Raw genomic sequence first — 23,487 nt, 5'->3', positions numbered from 1 at the left:
TTCAATCCCTCCCTTTGCTACCGCTCTCCTCCTCTTTCCTCAGCCGTGTCCATGTGCACTTGCATGTTTGTGAAAAAGGGGTGGATGATGGTGGGGTTAGGGGGGCTTTTCCTTGACCCACGGAGTCAATGATACATAAGCCACATGACCAACTAGACTCATACACACACACACACGCCGACACACAGACCTGCTGACTTCCAGCACGATCACAGCTCCACTGAACTTGTCTCATGCTGCTGGTTTTTTTCTGACAGAGGAAAAGAAGAAACACACACACCTCCGTGGGAGAGCTCGGATAAAGACGTGCCTTTCGTTCTTGGAGTGGCGCTGTCACACATTGATATACAAATACGCATTTAGACAAATACACAGGCACAGTCAGGGAGCCACCACACACACACACACACACATATTCCCACAAATTGACACAGTCACTTCTTACACACACACACGCACACACACTCACACACAGGGAGCAAACAGTCAGTCTCTCTCTCTCTCTTTCTTGCTCGCTCAGCTACTCTCCCCCTCTCCCTCTCCCTCTCATCCACACACACACACACACACACACACACACAAAACACACACACACACCACTACAGTATATCAGCGAGTGACTAGCGGAGAGCCAGAGGGGAGTGCAGAAATGAATGTGAAGATCCTGACGCTGGTGATTGTGCTCTTGGTGTCTCTGCTGTGTTCTGCCAGTGCTGGTGAGTACAGGAGCGGCTCGTCGCCGGTCGTCTCTATCTCTGCTTTCTAGTTCTCTTTCTGTTTGCCTTGTGCTCGTGCAGGCATCTGTAGTTGATCAGTTACCCAGCATGGTTAGCCTTGTGTGGGCTCTAAAAGGCAGGAATATCAGCACCTGGCTGTGTACAGTACTGCACTGCAGTGGTTATACTGTCTGCTATTGTACTGCCATTGGCTTTTATGGTAAACTTGAATGTGCTTTCTAGCCTAGATTGATCATGTTCCTCCTTGCCTCACCTTCATGTAAGCTTCTAAGACTTGGGGATGAAAACATTAAGAGGTTTTTTTGTTGATAGACATTGATGTGTGGAGCTATGCATGAGCGATAGATAATGCTGGATGTATGGGTGACTGTTGTGGCTGTTATGAAATGTGAGATATGCTTGGCAGATGTTCTGTAAGGTGGAGTGAATCAGATAAATGTATGGCTTCATGTATTCCATCTGACCCCGGTGCTATATGATTATTATATGACTGTGATTGTGCAGCGGGGCAACACAGCACCTATATATGCGTGCGTGCCTCCTGTGGTGATGATAATGAGGACTGTAATTGTTGTACGCATCGATGAGGGCAACACAGATCCCAGATGCATGGATCGTCTCCTGAGGGGCTCAGTCTTGATGCCTTGTCACAGTAAATTTCCATAAAGTGCTGCTGTGTCTCTGGAGCCATTGTTGGACTAGATATCAATTCCACTGTGGATCTAAAATGTCTAATATTTTGGAACAAAAACACTAACTTGGGACAATTATACAGGGGCAGGGCATATTCATCTCTTGATTGTTCACGGGGTCAAAAATGGGTTCTGAGAAATGTGGCCGGGAGGTTTTAGTTTGGAGAACGATGGAGAGCCTGCAGATGTGATGCAGGTAACATTGTGGTGTGAAAAAACAACAGTTAGGCCTGTGTAAATGTCTGTTGGGATTATCACCTACCTACCAACTACAGTGGTTTAGAAGACAACCAGACACACTGTGTTTGTATTTAATCCATGTGGACGATGCTGCTTACAATAAAGAGAAGATGTAGCATAGATTACGATTATAAGGAGATGTATACACTACATCTTTAGAAGATATTGGCTCAAAGGGAGATATTGACTGTATAGGCTATATCTTGCTAGGTACTGTATAGACAGGTTGTAAGATGCTCTGTAGACTTTATGCCTGCTAGATGCTGTCCACTCTGTGTATCGATCCGCGGCCACAGCACTCACAGTTCCCATGCTTCCCAGCACATTTGTTACAGCGACATGCTATTTTTGTCTGAGGCTCTCGGCACATGAGTAAATGGGAAGCAATTATCTAGCATCATGGTCAGTGTCGTTTTTCACGCCCTGCATGTGGCTAAGCATGTTCCACGCCTGAGAGCCCACCGTGCTATACACCAGCAAACGGGGAAAACAAGGCTGCTGTGCCTTCGGGCTTTCACGGGAGCTTATCCGGCTCAACGTTGTTCAAGTCATGCCACTTATGTGCCTCTCTGTTCCCTAGCTGCTACTGTAGTATCAGAGCTCCATTGACACAGAGGAAGAGAGAGAAAGGGACTGAAAGAGAGGAAGGGATGCAAGTGTGTTGCGGCGTTGATGGGTGTGGGGAGGGATGCTAGCTGGAGTGTGTCTGCGTAGCACAAGCCTCTGCTACAGTATGCGCTGTCGCGGGAAGGTGTCGGAAGAGGCTCTGCATGTAGGCAGTGGGTGTGAAGCCTTTCATCTTGAGACAAACGCTTTTCCAGTTCAGTGGGCTTTCTCTCTCTCTCTCTCTCTCTCTCTCTCTTTCTCTATCTCTCTTTGGCATCTGTGTGTGGACATGTGTGTCTGAGAAAGAGGAGAGGGATGCACCGAGAGTGAGACAGAGACAGTATGTGTATGTGTGTGTGTGTGTGTGTGCGTGTGTGTGTCTGGCAATGAATATAGAACAGAATCGGACTGCTATAGGGTGGGGAAGTGTACATGATTGTATTTATGGATGTATTTGCACATTAGCAAGAAGTCCTAGTGCAACAGGCAATTCAACTCAACAACCTAATGCTACTTACAATATTCATTTAGTACACTAAAAGAGCTGCTGTGGCCTTTTCTATGTAATATTAGCATCCTTTAGCAGCACACTTCAATTACCCATCCTTGAAAAGCACTCTGGCTCAAGAGTGGGCTCCAGCTTTAGAAATGTGGTATCCATAATTCATCCTGAGGTCGATCACTCTACCTCCCTGTGTAACTCTTAAGACTGGTTTATAAACAGTCTCAAAACATCCTTGTGTCTGTCACAGCCTCTCAAAAGATATCAAAGCTACATTTTTCTCTGCCATGGAAACACCCTGCCAATGTTCACCAAGGGATGCACAGGAAAAAAACAATAGCAGCTGGCTCAGACACGCACACACACGCACACACTCGCACACGCACACAGATAGAGGTAATTGTGAAGCCTGGGTTGAACAGGTAAGCCAGTTGTGAGTGTGAGCGGGGCACGAGGCCCAGATCAGAGCCATTATCTGGCAGGGAAATCATCTGTTCTGGGAGTTTCATGAGAGCTGTCAACAGTGCTATTATTCCATATTAAACTTTGATGTATTGTTGGGGCTGGCTGCTCTGTGGCACCATCATGCATGCATACTGTACTGTAGCTCGCCTCGCTCACATGCTCAACCAAGTGTTACGGGTCAAAGTACAGCCCAAAAGAGCAGCGCTCTTTAAGGGCATAAAACGCCGCCAAGCAGAGTGTGATCATTTAGTTAACAACATATATAGATTTAAACCAACCGAAACCAGGAAGCTTTGAATCGTAATCCCAGGTTTTCTAATGTAAAGAAGGTGTTTGTGCCTGTGGACGTGATTATGGTGGCCGTGGAGAGACAAAAGCAACTAAACTTTTCCAGATGTCCAGGCATAACATAATAACAGTGGGCAAACATCGGTGTCAATGGGGGAGCGGTGGAAAGGTTATTAGGGGATTATGGAGAATGTCTTTTTCTTTTCGAGGGACAGGAGCTTGTGAGCGCCAGCTGGGTTTATGTCTCTCTCAGACACACACACACACACACACACACACACACACACACACACACACACACACAAACAGTGTCAGATGAAATCCATGAAGAACCTGGATTTCCTCTTCATGCAGTATAACCTGGAAATAGAGCCAGCAGCCTTCAGCATCAGTGTAGTTTATCTGCTGCAGACAGCACACACACACACGCACATTCACAGATATGCACACAGACATACACACATGCACCCATGCACGCACGCACACACACACACACACACACACACACTCTAAACATTCCATGAGTTGTGTTTGGGATGTGAGTAAAGAGGGATTTGTTATCTTCTTGTTACTTGTTTGGCCTCTTAAATAGCAGCATTAGAGCTTGTTGTTATGTCAAAGTACCCACACAGTAATATCCATGTTTCTTGGGTTTAACAATGGGCATTTGACAATGTATAATGTGAGATGATCACATTTCATACTGTGGTAGCTAACCCTTTTATATTTCTGGATATATTATGCCAGTTTCACATCATATTGTTTAGCCAGGGAGGAATTATATTGGGGATTTCTGACAGTGAACATATCTGCTACAAAAGATTTACAGAAATATTTTTGAACATTTGAATAATATCCTAAATTAACAATAACACTATTGTATTTTGTTTCACTTGTTAGCGAACAAATATGCAACAGCAAAAGTAGCAGCTTTAGGCTGTTTAAAGGTTTCCACTACAAGGTTAGCAGCCGTCATGGAATAATGCATGAACGCTCAACCAGGTTTTCTAGTTCTTCACATTCTGCTGGCCTGTAGCCATTGCCCTGTAGTCTGTGTAAATCAATAGGAAGGACTTTTTTGAGATGAGGTACTTGGATTTGTCAGGTATTTAAATAGTCTGATCAGCCCAAAACGTTGGATTGTGGGGTAATTCTATCTATTAACAATTTTTCTATTATAATATCTTTGATTTCATGATATACAACTACATATACAGCGATAAAAGATGTTATCCATAGTGCCCACCCCTATAGGGTCCATAAAACGTAACTCAGTGTAGCTGTTTGTACTTTTCAAGGAGGCGTTTCATTTTTTTTAAAGGCTCTCTGTCATAAACCAATATACATCTGTATAATATCACCAACATGCGCTTGGTGAATGACACTCAGAATTGCTCTGGAGTGGGTGGGAGTTAAGGAAGAGATTTAGAGAAAAATCATAACTCATTTGGTAGGGATATAAGGCTAACCTTTGGGCGAACACTCCCCGGAGAGCTCAGCTGTTGAAGACTTTGGCATATGTGACTGCTGGGCTGCTGTAATGTAATTCAGAACCCTTTGAATGAATAAATATACTCACTTAGATCTTCCCTTGAGAGCAAATGCAGTGACGGGGAAAAAAAGCAAAAGGGGCGAGTAAAAGACAGGCCAAGGGACAGAAAAATAAAAGGGCAGCTATTTGGGAACTGAGAGGTTGTATCAGTTTCCCATGGTGCAGGAAGTCATGGCTACATCCAAAAACTCACAGCTGGTCTTTCTAATTCATATGTGGAACAATGACACTTATTGCCGGGTTTACCTCTATTTGCCCAAAGTAAATTTGTACTTGCCCCTATTCAAATTGGTTTATCCATTAGTGGTTATCAAATAACAACAAAGAACAAAGTTAATAGTCATCGTTTAGGATACATTTAGATAATTCCTCTAATATCACCCAACTAAACTTCTGTTTCCAGGATCATTTAAATGCCCGATTGCTCTTCAGCTCAGAAACTTTGTCTTTACCCGCCGTCATTTTCTGTGCCCGATCTGTACTGTGAATGTGCAACTGTCAACGGAGATGAGAAGGAAGCGAGAGGGCTCACTCCTTAGCTACTTCCAACATCAGCTCCGGAAATAAAACGTGTTTTCAATTCAACTGAGTTGCTATATTTACAAGCCCAACATGTTTTTTTACTTGCCCGAGGCAATCGTTATTATTGAGTCCTGTTCTTGGCTGTAAAGAACAGCTAAATATACTAAATTACTTTTAAATTAAAGTCTGACTCCATTCTGATTCCTTATGTACACGTCTGTTGCAGTCCAGACCCCCCTTTGAGTTTGGAGGGCACAACCTGGAGGTTTGGGGTGGAGGGTGTGTGGAAGGGGGTCCTGTGTTAACCAGACCTCATGTGATCACCAGACCTTATCCTCAGGCCCGGGGCGCTCCTTACAACTTAATTAGAGCCAGATATTTCCAAAAAAACTGCTCTGTTTTCCACCAGTGACCAATATTAAAGTGATTTATGACTCTCTTTTTGAACATTAAGTGTTACATTTATAGTTGTAGTCCCGGCAGATCAGATTCCTGATCAAGATCTGAGTGGACATTTTTATTAACGGGCTGCCAGGCCGCAGAATAAATAGTGCGGTGTTTACGAATGCAGGTGCTTTAATTACTTTCATGCTCAATTTGTAGGAGCCCAGAATGGAGAAATATGACTTCGGTGTATTGCTTTAGAGATGTCATTTGTGGTAGAAATTCGTACTTACTGGAGCTAAAACATTATGTAGCAGTAGAAGTGAATTACCTGGCAGAATTAGATAAATATGGTTTTGGGGAATTGCCACCATTAATGTCAAACCTCTATAGGCGCTATCATGGATCAGAGAGATTTCTATATGGCTGAAAGCGCTGCCCAGCTGGCTGTTGTTAGGCAGTTCTATAAGTCAGACAATAGATCCCATAGCTGTGAAGATGGCTGTGTGGATCGGGGCTATGGATGGTGTATAGGGACTTAGTCGATTTTGAGTTAATTTGGTGACGCCCCCACTGGGATCTGCGTAAACTCCAAGCCTTAGGCATCAGCATGTGCGTGTCGCTTTATTCTCAGAGAATTATAGGAAGTTGTGGTGCACCTCATGTGGTTTCAAACTGTCATGCACCTCATGTTCTCGCCTCTTAATGAAATGCTCAGAAATGTAAGATATCTTCCGTCTTCCACAGAACTAGGGCCCTTCTGTGACAACACAGAAATCATTCATTTATGAAATCGTGAATTATTCATCACAATCGCTCCGTCTTTGATTACAAATGTTACTTTCCCTGTGGAGATTATTTTCACATGCAGGTCCACGCTTAGACGTTGGTCAATCCAATGATCTGCTACTGACTGGTAGCATGGATCTCCCCACAGACAGACAGACAGACAGACAGACAGACAGACAGGGCCCCTCGCTGTGTCCCTCTGTCTCAAACAGTGTTCAGGGGAGGCCGTCGTTCTCTCAGGGCCCCTTGAACATGAACAGATGTTTGTAAAAACAGAAGAGCAAAACAAGATACAGAATTCATAAATATGCAACCACATCAGGCAAACGGCTCATCCCAACAGTTGATGAAAACCTTGTAACCACAGAGGGCCAATAAACCCTTTAGCTCACCTGCAGCACAGATCAGCTGAACCTGTCCGTCAGGGAAAATCCTCGTAAATTTTGATTCCTCACCTAATATGTGTGAGAGAATTGCTTACTACGTTTTATTGCGTAACCTTTAGGCAAAGGGGCTTCTCTCCTGCACGCCATATGCTCAGTATGTTAATAATAGCATTCTGTTTCAGCTGACATCATTCATCAGACAATGAAGTAAAATAAGCGTAACATCCGAACAGCAAGAATTAATGGCAATTTAAAACAAATCACACGTTGACATTTATAATGAATAATGCACCTTAGCCAAATTAAGCCACTACATTTAGAGGTATCGTGTGGATGTAGTATTTTGTGTTATAGTTTTAGAAAATTCTGCTGTCAAAATGAATAATTCTGAAGAAATGTCATGATATACTGAGAAAATGAGTTACAGATGTTTTGTTTTTCATTTATTTGAAGAGTTTTGCCTGAAGGAATGCACAACAATGGAACACAGCTGAATGCACAAACCTTCATTTTGTTCTCTTACATGTAATTTAGCACATATTTGCCAAATACCAAAATATATCAATATCTCAAATAGTGATATCTTTTGTTGAGTTAATCTATCCAGTTAAGCTTTAGGTGTCAAAGCCATGTTTTGTATTCTTTAGTTTGGTTGAGAGGCAACACAGTCTGATGCAATGCTGCTGCTATTTTCCTTTAATAGCACTGTATATGCTATAGGGAGCAACGGTGCTCCCCTCGGGCTTTAAGAGCTGCAGTGAACCCTGCGCAGTGACGTTTCTCTCCCTTTTTTGTCTCTCTCTTTCTCCCACATTAAAAATGGGAGATGGCATGCAGGTTCACAGCATGGGGGGGAGTGATGACACAGGAGATGGAGGGGGCTGTGTTTCACATCCGATTAGCGTGCCCATGGAAACGGATGGTTGGAGGATCCCTTTGCCCTTGACATGCAATCTCTAGAGAGCAGGGCAACGGTTGGTATCCTCACCTACCGACTGTACCTGCCATGCGCAAAAGATTCAGCCACCAGCATCTCTCCTTGCCTTGTCCTCAGTTTTGACACTCTTCGAGGAAAGTTGTGAGGAGAAATGTCGCCTTGCTTCTCTGATTGCTCGTGTTCAGTCTGCTCCAACCTGCAGTAACCTGGTAGCCACAAATTCACCCCTTCCACTGAAGTGCGATTGTGAATAAACCATCAGGCAGTCAAGTGGTGAGGGGAGTCGGTGGCTTTATTAGCTCAGCGCTGCTGTCGGCCCTTTGAACTCACAGCGCTCTGATCATAGCAGAGCACGCAGTCTCACACCTCATCATTTCATACACTCTCTAATTCAGGAGTATAGTATATAACTGACTCAAAGGGACATCTGCAGAAAGCCAGAAACAAGAGGGCTGCACAGTTAGTTTTTAATTTGCTCTGAACCTTCAGAGAAAGAGTGGGGGTTGTTTTCAAGGCAGGGTGGACGAGGGGTTAAGTTTAAAAGCTGCAGCAATGGGAGCAACTTTTCATGCACTTTTGGTTTCCTCACTGGAGTTTGTGTAGACAAAGCGAGCCTTCAACTCAGCCACAAGCCAAGCATTATCACAATACAACAATGCTGCATATCAAACAGTCCCCCAACAGAAATAAAAGAAAGTGCTCACGACCAAAACAAACCCCCCTCTGAGAGGAACACTCAGAGGCCAAGAGCGGTGGCCCACAGAGGAGGTTAAAAACATCACAGTCAGAGGGCTAATCAGGGATTCAGACTGTGTGCAGGGAAATCTGTAAATTGAGAACCTGCTCGATTTCAGCTGACAATGTCATTCTTTTTGCTCCAAACTGAGCGCCTTTCATAGTGGCTGCCATGGTAACGTGGTCTGAAAGTCGGCAAGCAATTGGTACCAGTTTCTGCCAAGGACCAGACTTACTGGTAGGCATGCGATAAGCAGCATTTCCGACACTAAACGTTGGATTGTGAAAGCTGAACAACGAGGGACTGCCGCCTTGGTTAGGCACCGATCCATATGTGCAGGATGAATGTGTGGGGGGGCCATCAGGCAGCGAGCAAATCCCCTGTATGATGCTGCAGCAGTGCCGGGGCTTATTCTAGGTTCAGGGAATGTTTGGCTTGAATATGGCACAATTAACACATCTCATCCATGGCTAAATAATCCTGATCCCCTAATGTGCTTATGCAGTGGGAAGCATTTCTTCCCGTGACATGTCTCTGTCTGGCTGTGTGGGTTTGAATGTCTGTGGTAATGGCATGCTATAGAGGGATTCATTAGGTAAAGACACTTTTAGTGAATGAAGGAGGGAGGCACTCGATGGAGACAGCAGGCCTGCTCCTCCAACGTCATGGTAATAACCATGGCTACACACACCAGGGTATTTATTCTTCTTCTCTCCCACCAACACAAATATTGCTCCGTTACCCATAAGGATTACACACACACACACACACACATATAATGACTACTTCCCATATTGACACAAATAATGCTGTTGTCTTTATCATACTGTGCAAGCCCTTTTATGTTGCAATAGAAACCCAATCCATCATTACCATGGAAATATTGTCAGAGTATGCTTCAGTATTAATAGTGTGTGTGGTACGTGAATGTGACATGTAACTGTGAAAAGAGGGCAAGCTTTAATTGGGTCTCGGATTTAGTCCATTCATAGTGCTAAAAGGGAGTCTGCCACTACTCTTTGAGATAAATGCTAACATCAGCATGCTATCAAGCTCACAATGACAATGCTAACATGCGGATGTTTAGCAGGTATAACGTTCTTCACGTTCACCATTTTCGTATAGGGATAGGGATGTTAATAATTACCTTTAACCCACAATAAAAGCAGATTCACTTAAAAGAAATATGAAAAAGAAAAACTCAGAGGAGTGGCTTGTCATTTAAACGAGAATGGCTGATCCACCTCAGAGGTCAGCCCACCTTAAGTGAGCCTGCAGCTGGAGTTGTCACTATCTACGGGGCTGACCCCCTTCACTTTAATTAGCAGGTCACTGGCATGCAAGACGCAGAAACTTGATTCTTGAGGAGTTGTAGCATTTATTCACCGACAAACCTGTACACACACTGCACTGCTAAGTTGACAGCTATAACTTTACTGGTAACTTCATACTCATCTTCACAGACGCACTTTCCTCTTGACCAGACACAAAAAAAATTCTAAATCGGCCTCCCTACATACCAAAGTGGTGAACTGACCAACCATCTGTTGAACAATGCCACGAGCAAGACTAAACACATCCGAGTCAAAGGAACTACTCATCCAGCTTTATGAGGTTTTTGATGCCAAAAATATGAAGTTAAATCACACTGTGGTCACACAGAGTACCGACCTGTTCCCATTCTCCCAGTTGTTTGTTCACACATCAAGATACATCTGTACAAAACTGCAGTGAGCTAAATCCATAGCGCAGAGGTGTCAGACAAGTGACGTAGGGACAGTCGAGAAACACAGGAGAGAATAAATGTTTTTGAGACGCTCAGTCATCCGAGAAAACGGATCAATGAGATTGCACGCAATTGATTCATAATCAGCGTGACTGTGAGTGATGAGCAAGACGAGTAAACACAGACAAGATTCAAGAGGACAGCTAAATCAATTTGCCGTGACACAGAGAAAATTAAACACAGCAAGGACTAAATATTGGTGGGCATGGTTGACTGTGCATGTTTACATTTGATGCAACAGTTTCTAAACCGTGAACGCAGCACTCTGCTTACTTGTTGCTACAGTTAAAATTCACGGGCTGGTATAGTTTAATCTCTTGTGTCATAATAGCAGGAAAAACATTATGCTGTGGCTGCATTCACAAGTGCAGACATTTGTTATGTGGTCGTTTTGGCAGTCGATACACACAAATCAGCTTTACAACTATTAATAAGCCGCTTTGGCCCATTCGCCATGCTGTCTGGGTTCCTGCATTGACACACAGCGCTGTGATATGCAGTTTGCTCTTGCCAGCCATGAGGGCAGCTGATGAACTTGGCATTAAACCAGAGGACAGCCATTTCTCTTCTCTGACTGGACGGACAAGTGCTGGAAGATGCACATCTCTCCGGGCTCCACTGATGGACTCTTTGCAGCATCAATAGGGATAAGCTGTCAGTATTCCATTTGCTGGGCCGTAATAAGACGGAGAGCCGGCCATTTGGAAAACACAACATAACAGATATCACCTGAGGAGGTGGTGGTGAAACTAGGGCGGCTATTCATCTTTAGTCTGGAGACTGGCCAGTTTGTCACACCGTCAACTATTCTCTTCTCTGCCTGACGACTTCTATCTCTCCTCTCTTCTACCCTCTCCTGTCTGAGGAGGCGGCAGCAGTAGTAAGCATTAACCAGGCATTCCTGAAATTCCCTCTTTATTAAACTTTAATTAGGGAATTACCAAGTGGGGGGGGGGGGGGGGTTGAGATGTGTTGGAAAGAGGGCAAAAGCAGTGCTCCAAGGTCATAAGGAGTAGAGATAAGGCACTTTTTTTCTGTAAGACATATGTTATCCTGCCATTTTACTGTTTTACCAGCCGAACATAAACATGGGAATCTCTCATGAGAAAAGATCAAATGGGATACTACAGGGACTGGAACCAATTTCAGAGCAATAAGAAAGCAGAGATAACTTTGTTTGTAGAGAGGAAATATGCATTAACCAATGATAAACCTGCCATGAAAACAATCAAAAGGTCTTAGCCAGATGCAACAGACGCTGCCACATTCACTCTATACGAGTTCCTCTACAGACGGGTAGAGACACAAAGCTAGCTGTTGCTGTTTGTCATATCTGTCACACAGAGATGCTTTCCCGACAGGCTGCAAGAGTTAATCTATACTGCCAGTGTTATCACTGGGGCCCCGGCTTATTTTTAGCAGCTTTCATTACACTTTTCTATCCTGTAGCCAGATTGCATGGGCTGAGATTTGTCGGGAGAATCACAAGATGTTCTCCCTTCAAACTGCCGTGCCGAGCAGTGGCTGACAGCTTGGTGTGGCAGGAGACATCTAAATCGTCTCATTATGGACCCGGGTCATGACAGGCTGAGCCAACCTGAGAGAGGAACAGCAGATGAGTTGTGTGAGCAGAGGTATAATTACTTTACCATTTTGCATTGAAGTGTGTGTATGTTTGCTGTGTGCATAGCGACTGAGTGCGACTCCATGCATGTGTTTGCGGCACCTCTTAAACTAGCCATCGCTCAAACACCAGCTGCGGTTGGGCGAAGCAATGTATCTACTGCAGGTATCACTGTGAGACATTTATGGTGTCAGTATGCTTTAACTTTTAATGCTTGTAAATGGTCAAACAGTGTCTGAAACCCCCACTTTTTAGGGTTTGCATCTGACAGGTTATGTAACTTTCCAAAACCGACAATTCGATAATCACGCTCACTTCATGCAGCAGTTGGCAGGGTGTGTGGAGGAGGCAGAATTGTAACTTCTCTCTCTCTCACCATGATTGTCTTTGAGGACATTCTGACCACAAGTGTGCACCGTTTGATCAATGTCAGACTTTTCATTCCACCTTAAGCTGTGGCCATATGAAACAGCTAAAACAACTTTAGACATAGTCGTATGAATCAATGTACAAACTAGTTATATAGCACATCGACACCTCACATAGCAAAGACCGTGTTTCTGTGTGTTCTGCGTCTAAATGCTAAAAGTGTTTCAGAGGCGAGAGGAAGCAAGGGCCCCCCCATAATACTCAAAACACAGAGTGTATTCACATTCAACCCCCCCGGATTTGAAAGAAATGAGCTGAAAGCCTTCAGAATGTGTCAACATCCCTCATTCACAGTGTATCTGGAACAATAACAAATGGATAATGCGCAGCTTAGTGCTCCAAGAGGCAAAGATGGGCTTTAGATGCGGAAATATGCAACAGAGACTTTCCCCGCTGCAAATGAATTATCCTACTGTTCACCCACAAATACAGTGTGTAACGTGCTTGTGGAAGAAGATTAGTGTGGATGTGGAACTTGAGATGTCTGGCCTTACAGGGATATACTTTGAAAACATTCAACAATCTGTCTAGCTCAGACGTGAAGTCGCCACTGTTTAATAAAGCCGAGTGCGAGAAAGACTTTTCCTCTTTTTCCATGGAGAGTTGTTCTTTTGAAAAGGTCTTCTATTTGCCACAGCTGAAGGTCACTAATTATGAGATGCTGCAGAGAGACTTGGCCTTCATCGTAATGGTGCTTTGAAATCTGCTCTTGAAGAAAGCCGTCTTCCATTCAAACAAGTTGATCTCGGCTATTAGAGAAGTCTGAGTGTTTTTAAGGCAGCCGACGGGTTTTACAGACAGTTTTTAACTCTTTGCCTCGTTCATATAACTCTGAAGTATCACCACTCTGCCACAACACAGACACTAACTGATGAAAAACTTAAGGAACCAGGGAAGCTAGCATCCTCATGGCTTTTGTAAGCTGCTCAACTGCTGTCCTCAGTATACGTTCCGCTTTTCAAAAAAACCCTGCAGTCGACTGGCCGACTTATCTCAAGCTGTGTCCTCACCCGAGCCCTCGTAAACCAGTGGAAGGTTATTCTCTTGGGAATTCTAAAAATGGTGCCAGTGTCTCTAAGGAGAAGTGACAGGAATGTCATGACCCCACGTGAGTGATGTCAATCAGCTTTTTGACCGGAAATACCCAATGGGGATTTGTAGTTTCTTTTGAGAGAAGGGTTAGTGTCTGAAGAACTCTTGTAGAAGGCTTCATAGGACATAAAAATACATTTTAAAGGGGTGCACCGCGAAAGGGGGTCTCCACTGATTGTCTAATTGGAAAAGAACCCTCATAATGTCATCAGGGTTATCTCAGCTTGGTCTTATGTTTAATAAGAAGTCTACATTACAAACTAGAAGTCAAAAAGTAGTTAGTATTTAGGAGGCGGGGAGTTGCATTGTGGGAAATGTAGGATCCAGTGTTATTGGTGTTTGACCAATACTATGAACAAGAGATCAGGATATCTCGGCCTCTGTTGAGTTCTCCAACAGAAATCAACTGCTAAATAGCTAATCTACACAGCTCCATTAATTTACATTCTTTATGAGATGAATAAAAGTTTATGTACCTTTTAATTGTTCATTAAAATTAAACATGCATCACTGTATATGTCCTACAGACAATGGCTCGCCACTACGATATATAACCTTTTTAACATGTCCAAATAAAAACTCCTTCTCTGCTTTTACTCACGTTTTATTGGACCTAATAACTGGCTCGAGTGTGAAAGATCACCCACATTAAATATCCCATTACACATAAAGATATTACTGCAAAAACATTCTTATAAAAAAATCTCTTTCAGTTTATAATAGGTTAAAAGGTCATAGAGACACTTAAGGTGGACCAAACCATTTGGAAAAGAGGGGGCTTAAGGGGATCAGGCCACACTCATTGAGAGATGACTGAGAACATCTGGGATCGCTCTCAAACACACACGTACTCACACACACCCAAGACATTCACACACATTCTCACACAGACACGGCGCTATTAAACTCATCTCTAATCTCGGATCAAACACTGCGACAGGATGCACCTCCACGAGGTCTGGTGCTGCGCGGTGTTTGTAATCTTGAGGGAGAGTGACAGAGACATGAGACACGAGGGTTTGGGTTTTTCTCGACTATCTGCTGTGCTTCGGTCCTACCACACTGACTTGATGAACTACAATGCTGGGTGGGCTTGAAGAGGCCCACACACACACTTATCTATACATGTCTCTTGTTTCATCATCCATTACCACTGGATTTTGCTGCACATTTTCTGTATAGGCACCGATGGACGTAGCTGATAATCAAAACGTGATACTCTGGGTGAGAAGAGGCTGTGAAATACCATTCAATGGAGAGGTCAACTAATTGGTCTGTCCTCTATGTGTGTCCTCCAGGTCCCATGGCCTCCACAGAGCATGGCAGGGAGCTCGAACAGGCAGCTACGGTGAGAAAAATGGTCCAGCAAAACCCTGCGCGGGGCGGTCAGAGCCACAGACCAGCCGGCTGGAAGAGGAGACGCCCACGGCCACGTCTTTCCCACAAGGGGCCCATGCCGTTCTAGAGCAAGGTAAGTTTACAGCCGTCGAGCCAAAAGACACTCGTTAGGTTTCGTTTGCGCGCCATCAAACCTGTGATAAAACGATTTGTGTCACGCAGTTAAAAGTGGATTCTCATGACAAAGTATCCGCCTATCTCTGCAGCGCTGGACCAACCTTCTGTCAAGTCAGAGCTACTTGTTTCTCAGTAGTATATGAGCAAAAGCACTTCACGATTTATTAACTCGTAGTTGACTAAAGAGGAAACACAATTTCACAGAGGAATTTTTAAGAGGAATATGATTTTGTTGGCAGGGTCTGTTCGGATGTTTTCGATGACGAATGGGAAACTCCAACTATTACAGGAACACTGGAAACTCTACAGCCAGACTCACGTCCAACACAAGGATGTTATTGTTGGCACAGAAAATAAGGGCATGTTTTAGCAGATTATTGGACTTTTGCCTACCAGCTTGCATGCCTTCATAGTACAGACAGAGATTGTCTTTAAGGTTACATCATTTATTTCCTCATATGGGACACAGTTCTACTTAGAAACCTAACCTTCGAGTCATTTCAGCCAGCATAAATCTTTTCTCTCCAGCTGATTCTGTAAATTAAACGCCTTTTTCCAAAGATAACACTTTGTAGAGTTGAGTTTCCCAGCTGCACCGCTTTCTCTTGTGAGGGAATGTTTAACTTGCTGTCAAGTAAAAACAAGTCTTTGTGTGAAAACTCTTTCATCCAAAATCAGAGACAATATTTTACTTATCACGTTTACACAGTTGTATTTTCTTTTCTGAACCAAAACAAACTGTAATTTCTATTAAAACAGATCAAGCTTCATTGAGAAACTAAAAACATACTACAACTAATTAAACATGAGGATCAAATTTACAATATATATAGATTAATATACTCTTTTTCACTTGCTAATGTTAGCCCATCTCTGTCAACGGAAGGCAACAGCAGTAAAATGATGTGCCTGCATTAGGAAGTGCGGGACCCATTACCATGTCTCTTCCAGGCGCTGTGAGAGACAGGGAAACTCAACCAGACACAATATCCCTGCAGGAGGTGCCGACCATACAACACTGACCTGCAGAGGGTCGCCATAAATTTGAGCCGTAGTGAGAGGAGGCTGCAGCCAGGGAGTGTCAAGGCATTGGTTAATCAGTTTAAGGAAAAAGGGATCAAAGCTATAGAAGTTTCTCTAAAATAATCCCAGAGGTTTTACATTCTAGCGAATATTTGATCATTATCGTTTCTTGTATTTTTGAAAAAGGTTAGATTTCTTTTGAACTGACTCCTGCTTTCAATACGGGACTGTAGAGGCTCAGCACAAAGGTGAAGACAATGAGTAAGGATCTGGCCAGGGCAGACAGCACTTGAAGGGCAACGTGGGTCCTCCAACTTTCCTCGCTCTGCCAATAAAATGTGAGAATCCTCTCTGCGAGTTGAGCGGTGAGAGCTTTAAATGGCCAGCGCCAGATTGCTGGCCACAAAATACAAGGAGCTTCAGGAAGTTGTGAAGCTCTGTGAAAGTGAACGGCTCAGTGAGTCACAATGCCGTCTCTGCAAACACCCCCTTAACCACAACACGCTGAAGATTTCCCTTTTTTTGTTAGCTTCCCACTCCGGCTTCTCTTATTCTTTCTGAGTTTATAGTTCACTTCATTCAAGGGTTTCTTCAAATACCATGCCAACATGCCAAACCTGACCACAGTGGGAATTAGGCTGTCCGTTAACAGCGTCTTAGTGATAATACTACCAATGAGTAGACAATCCAAGGAGTTAAACTTATTCGCAGTTCAGTCCCAGTTTGTGCTTAACTCATCAGTAGGATTTATTCTTACTGAATAAATGTACACGTATACAAGTGGCCCACTACAACGGTCCCAACACAACAATACACATAAAAATTGCAGCCGCTTTGACCATCCTCCGTTGACTTGAATGGGAATGTCGGTTCCATTCCTATTCTATTTCAACGGCTGTGTGAATCCTCGCGTGTCCTGCTTTCTTCTTCAGTTTCAGCTGATGGGAAAAACACCTTTGGAAGCAGCTAGATGCAGTTTGTTTGATGAAAGCTAGAGTTCAATGAAGACATCCAGCTGAGGGCTGGTGAGACTCATTATTGGCCTCAACTTAATTACCGCGCAATGACTGACTTGACAGTGTTCATCCACCAACTCTGTGCTTTTTAGCAACATCCCCCCCCCCCATTTCAGTGTCAAAAGCAGCTCATCTTTTATTCCCTAAGACACCAGAGGCAGAGTTTGACTTTTTCATCATTACACATTCCAGATGTGAGCAACTCTGAGAAGAAAGATGGCGACCCGGGTCATCCTCTTTGAGCATCTGAGTAGACTCAGATACAAACGTGCTGTTACGACTCTTAGATCTAAGCCATGCCAGTGACGGTCTAAAAAAAGGATATTACAGATTTAAAGCCACGGGCAATTTATGGAAACCCCCTGAGAACCTGAGTGTGAGTAAGCTCAGTGGATGAGCCTTTCATCAAAACAATGTAGAACAGGTCTGCAACTCTTCCCATACACTCAGTCTGTGATGTAGAGTGACATCAAGGGGCTGCTGCACTGAGATTATACTGTGAACCCAAAAGCACAAAGGATGACAACAGACAACAACTCCATGAAGATTAAAAGGATAGAACATCAGTTCTCGGGGCATTACATGAGCACAGAAATATGCCATCTTGAAACAAGAGCAGGCTCTTATCAATGAATGAACCTTGTTGTCATGCGACAAAGCCGACTGCACTACTCCTCTGAAATCTTGTGAAGTTATCACAGAACTTGGGAAGATAAAAGGTCGAGGGAAGATAAAAGATTTCCTCATTGCTAAGGAGTGATCCAGTGCCCGGAGCGTAGAATAATGTTGTGCTTGTGTTGTCGAAGGCGAGATATACAATTGTTATTCTTACTACCTGCAGCTCTTTTCTGTCAAAGACCATGAAATCTGGTTGGAACATGCCTGGGATTTTCTTCACTGTTTTCCAGCTGGTGCATCGTACTGCAGAGGAAATTGAAATGTCTGCAGGATTTTTAGGAAACAAAAAAAAAAAAAAAACGCATGCTGATGGCACTTTTTCACTGTGATTTTCTTGTTTTGCAGGCACTGCTTTGAGCGCCCTCCCAAAGGTTCTGATTTCTATGCTCTTCCTTTGCCTTGGGGGGCCTTGCAACGAAGGGCCTACGTTTGCCCAGCCTGAAGAGTGATGTCCATAGCACCTGCTGGTTCTTCAAGCAACTCTGTCCACACAAAAAATCAGGACAAGCCGCTCACCCTCAGCTCTAGGAGGAAATGGGGGCAGGGAAAGTGGGTGGGGGGTATGGAGCCCGAGCTATCAGACTCTATTTCTCTGTCTCTCTCTTTCTCTTACTCTCACTCCCTCACTACTTATCTATCTCTGTCTTCTCCCAAGTGGTTTTTTTTTCTTTTTTTTCTATCATTTGCTTAATAGAGCCCAATCATAGCGATCTCCCTGAGTGTCTCACACACTTTGCATGACATGTGGTGGAGAGGGAGCACGGTCAAAACAATCCGAGTCTGAAAGCATCTGCCACTTCTTCACAGTGTGCACGGTGTGGCATTCCCATCTCTCAGATCCAAGGTTACTGCAGCTACCTGCTGATTTCGTTGCCATGTAGCTACTTAATGGCTTTATTAGGGGAAGAGGGCGTTGATTATGTGGAAGGGCAGTGTCAGTTTTAATAGTTGACAATAACCAATATCAAGTTAATTTATGATACTCTGGGTGTCTGCTGCGAAAAGGAATTTGAGATGTTTCAAATGGAAGAGCAAGTACTCTGAATGGCATTATAACCATCGCTTAATAGTTATTATTAATGGTGCTTTGTACAAATGACAGTACGTCCACATGCAAAGTTAAGTTGGACTAAAAAGAGAGCACATTTTTGTCAAAACAATATATTTAAGTGACAGAATAATTCCTTCACTTAGGAGATTCTTTAATCCAAAGCTATTTTGGTGGTTCTGAACTCACTAACACCTTGGGGGTTTTACTGACGCGCTCAAGGTTACTGTAACATGTCCCACCTTGGATGAGCCCCTTGACCCCAAATCCCATTCCTGTCCCCAATCCCCAGCCTTCTCACCACAATGCTGCCCTGCGCAGCCACTCTACACGACTGTTAACTGGCAGAGGCGGTCTGCTCCACCGACAGGCTGCCTCGCCTTTTAATGAAGTGCCAAATAATAACCTTCTCCACAATGCTGCCAGGAACGAAGGAATGAAAGGTTAGGGAGAAACACATTACCTCTGTTTGAAGTCTTGATACACTGACACATTATGCATTTAACATTTTTTTGCAAACAGAAATCCCCTCTGAGACAATGTTAGTGAGGAGAACAGTTAAATTAGACCAAAAAGGAAAAGAAAAAAAAGACGCAAATATCAGCTCAGTTAATATGCCACCATAATCAGCCTACCACTAGTGCTCCGGCTGTTTTAATATTCAGCATAAGGCTGGTTTGACCCTTTGACCGAAATCTTTCACTAACGAAATGCTATGCCTTTCCATTATACTGGAATATATTACTGTTTATGTTTATTTCTGTGTTTAAGTAGTTTTATTTCTTTTTCTCAGGGTGCTGTGATAGAGGCTTGTACTAGAGCAGTCTATTTTGTGCATTTATTTAACAGAACACAAACATACAGTACATTTAAATCTTATATGAGCATATTTTCGTATATTTCCTTACTCTCCCTCTATGTATTCACCTATATAGCCATGTATCCAGACTCAGTCATTTCTAGTCCTGATCCTTTCCCTACATTATGTTGGGTACAGTTGCCTTTATAGTCGGCCCTACCACAGCACAGGTGGTCGTGGCTTTGATCATTACGCTCATTAAATCCTGGAGTTAATCTTTTTCAGATGGATCTCCCCAAGGCTGGCCGGGGCCACTTAGTCTGAGCTCATTGTTAAATTGGCTTAGACTGAAACCACACCCTTCCCCCCTTTTCCAATCCTCAAACCCCTGCTGATTCCGTGTGTAATAATGTAAAATATTAGGACTGTAACCTGTAGAGCAGCCACCTTGCAATCGTTTGTTGTGTTTTAGGTGTGCAAAGCAACTTCCTTGTAGTTGTTTTTAGGTGAAAATCGGATTTCAATCCACTGCGATTCAATCAGCAAACACATATATTTCCCCCCACATAAGCCACTGGCAGGTTAACCTAGATTTCCAACACCTTTTCCCTCTCGCCATGTCTCATGCAAATATTATAATCAAAAGCGGAGTCTTCTCAGTCCCAGCATGAGAAGTTTTTATTAAGAGGGCATCTAAAATCACAGTGGTAATCCACCCAGCCAAGATCACCTTGATTAAAAATGTATTAAATCCTAGGGCACTGTGGAGATGTAATAATTTCAGTTCCACCATTATTTTTTCATACCCTCTCAGACAGAGATGTAGATTTCATTAATGCTCCTCGGGAGTGAGACAGCTTTGCTGAGGATGTCTCATGTATTATTGGGGAAGACAGTAGGAAGATATGAGCTGGGGATGGAAGTTCAAAGCCGTTGGAGTTTGGATGCTGGAAGTAGACTGGGGTCATGACAAGGGGTTCAAATCAATATTTCCCCATCTCAGAAGTTATTGTTATGGAGCCGAGCAACGTCTGTATCCGCACTGTTCTTCATGAATGTATCCGCACCATCTGCACCAGCCATGCTGCCCTTTCAGAGACCAGAGCAAACCAATGTTTATGTAAAGTACTCTTTTTAATCTTGGTCTGGTTATCAGTTGAATCCAAAAAAAATCAAAAGCCAAAAATCCCACTGATCCAAAGCCTCCAGTGTCAACTAGTCCCAACAAATAGACGCGGCTTTGCTCCAAGACTTCTCTGTGTGGGTTCGCAAAGGCTGCACTTTTGCAATTCCATTATGCTGCTGGAAGAATACACCCTGAAAACAAGAGTCTCTTGGTATGGAATGGTTTTCCAGTGTATTGTGACAATTTGTTTTTGTCTGATTCTTGTCTAGCTGGTTGTCCAAAGCTTACTTTTTGAATACAGTGTGAAGAAGCTGTATCTTTTGTGGTTGTAACAAAATAGAAAAGTAGTCTGCAGCACAATATGTCGTGGACACGTGAAAGCTTTCAGGCATTCTTTTCTTGTAGATCACAGCCCGCAGCCCTCCCCTGCACATCAGGTTAATGGGCCTTGTGGTGTGGAAGGACAAGCACGTCCAGGCTCAAACTGAAATGGTAAACCAATACATTATGCTAGGGGAGCAAAACCATTTTCCTTAATGGGCTTTTCCAGCAAGGCTTACACAAGAGAAACGATTCCTATCCTCTCAATGTTTCCTCTCCAGTTCCTCTTCTCTGTGACCATCACAAGGCCTGAGTAATGTTCCTATGCACTTGTTAGCATGTTTTCCTGGTAGAAAAAACGTTTGTTCTAAGAACTTGCCCCTTTGTGTTTAGTTATTTTTGTCCAAATGCATTTGGCTGGCAGTGTGTAAGAAGAGGGGATGAGCAAAGAGATAGATTTGTGTTACTGGTGGAGAAGAGAATAAGCTAGCAGCAGGTTTTGAGACGTTAGCTTCGCCGTCGATCTCTGTTTCCCGATAGCTATAGACACAACACCCACACAAAATGATGAACACAAGGTTTTTATGTTGTTTTTTTATACCACTGTCATTCTAAACTCTGTTCTCTACCAGATAAAATTAATTAAAGATGACAAACAAACATTTCACTCATTGTGGAAATTGAAACAGAGTTGGCAAGCAACACATTCCATGATTTTACTTTGTGAATCTCTAAGCCCATCAAACTGTATCATGTTGGCCTTCAGAGTGGGTGTCTGCAAGATCAAGTGGCTGATATTCAATCCAATGGATTCACACATTTCCACCAGCTGGGCAATCCAGAGGATAACTAGATTTTATCTCCCATGGGAAATGACTAAGATCTGTCATTATCTTGGAGCCTCAAAATGAGACTTCCTACACCCAGAATAGCACAGGCCCCTCCTGCCTTGATTACGACACATTCTCCATCTATGTAACCACGGTGTCCAAGATCAGCTCCATTCAGAACAATGTGAGGACAGATGCAATCTGTAGGCTTACACACCATCGCAACAGTGTTACTAGATCTCAAGCAGATACCATTTAAAAAGGAAAATGTATTACTCCTGAAACTTATATTCTGTTTATGGTGTGTGCTCATATTACTCACCAGGCCAAATGTACAGTCCCTGTCTCTGTTTTGATGTTGAACTGGGCAAAAATAAATGACATAAATAAATAAATAAAACAAGTGTATCAGAAATGGTTGAAATACTGTGTACATATTTGAACTTTTTGTTTCTAATTTATAAAAGATAAGCTTTAGCTCTTGGAGTACTTATTTTATTTTTTCCTTTCATGCGTAGCTTTGTGTTTTTATTTTCTATTTCTGTAAAGTGTGTAAATATATCTTTATGATAATAAGTAATATTAAAAATCTTATTTTAAGAAAACATTGTGTCATATCTTTCTTGTTAGATAATGGAAAATGAAATAACTTAAGAGTCTGCGGCCATGCTAATGTCTGTGAGGCTATTGAGGCAGAGTGGTGCTTTGAGCTAAATGTCAATGACAATGCTAACATGCTAATGTCCAGCTGGTAATGTTTATCATGGTCTCACATAGTCAGACCTATCTCCACAGAGTCAGCACTAAAGACAGGCATTGTAACATCCATTAGCATTCTGGTATAGGGGGAAAAACACTCTGGCTTGGTAGTATTTCTTTAAACCAATCACAATCTTCTTCGGCCATGCTAAGCAAAGTATGCAGCAACAGTACTTTTGCTCTCAAATTAGATAGCGGTGATTAGCGGAGAGGGAAGAGATTGCCATGTAAAATACACGGCCAGTGGCAGCTTTATACCCACAGCCCACAGCTGGTGAGTCAGACTACGTTCACCATGTTCAGCATCTCAGTCTGATATTTACTGATTAGAACTAAACACAAAGCACATTGGGCTGATGATGCGCTAGATAGAAAGTTACAGCAATAAGAAACCAAAGTTATTACAATTCAACCTGAAGGGGTACATGAATGTTCGCATGATAATGTTATTTAAATCTAATCAAATAGTTGTAAGAAGTCATTTCATACAAACTTTACTTTATATCACAGGTCCAGCACTCATTATCAAGACAATCAAGTTAAATGCAGAGTGTGACTGATAATAGATGATAGAGTTAAAGTTCAGTAGAACTGCACCTGGCAGA

General features: G+C 43.0%; 1 protein-coding gene across 1 annotated transcript; it reads left to right on the top strand.

The window, feature by feature from the left end:
* Positions 1 to 529: 529 nt before the first annotated feature.
* apln (apelin) lies at positions 530 to 22,728 on the top strand. Its single transcript, XM_031862688.1, has 3 exons — positions 530 to 716; positions 15,066 to 15,238; positions 18,345 to 22,728. Exons 1-2 carry the CDS (start codon positions 650 to 652, stop codon positions 15,230 to 15,232), a joined length of 234 nt encoding a protein of 77 aa, XP_031718548.1. The 5' UTR covers positions 530 to 649; the 3' UTR covers positions 15,233 to 15,238; positions 18,345 to 22,728.
* The last annotated feature ends 759 nt before the right edge of the window (positions 22,729 to 23,487 follow it).

Source organism: Anarrhichthys ocellatus, unplaced genomic scaffold, assembly GCF_004355925.1.
Source record: "Anarrhichthys ocellatus isolate YVR2014 unplaced genomic scaffold, GSC_Weel_1.0 scaffold27, whole genome shotgun sequence".
Classification (NCBI taxonomy): Eukaryota; Metazoa; Chordata; class Actinopteri; order Perciformes; family Anarhichadidae; genus Anarrhichthys; species Anarrhichthys ocellatus.
This window is presented reverse-complemented; position numbering and strand designations above follow the sequence as displayed.

What these genes read in the sequence shown, in the direction of transcription:
- apln (XM_031862688.1), top strand. Translation starts at nt 650, where the DNA reads ATGAATGTGAAGATCCTGACGCTGGTGATTGTGCTCTTGGTGTCTCTG. An exon ending in GCTGTGTTCTGCCAGTGCTG is followed by an intron (nt 717 to 15,065) that starts GTGAGTACAGGA and finishes TGTGTCCTCCAG; the next exon opens with GTCCCATGGCCTCCACAGAG.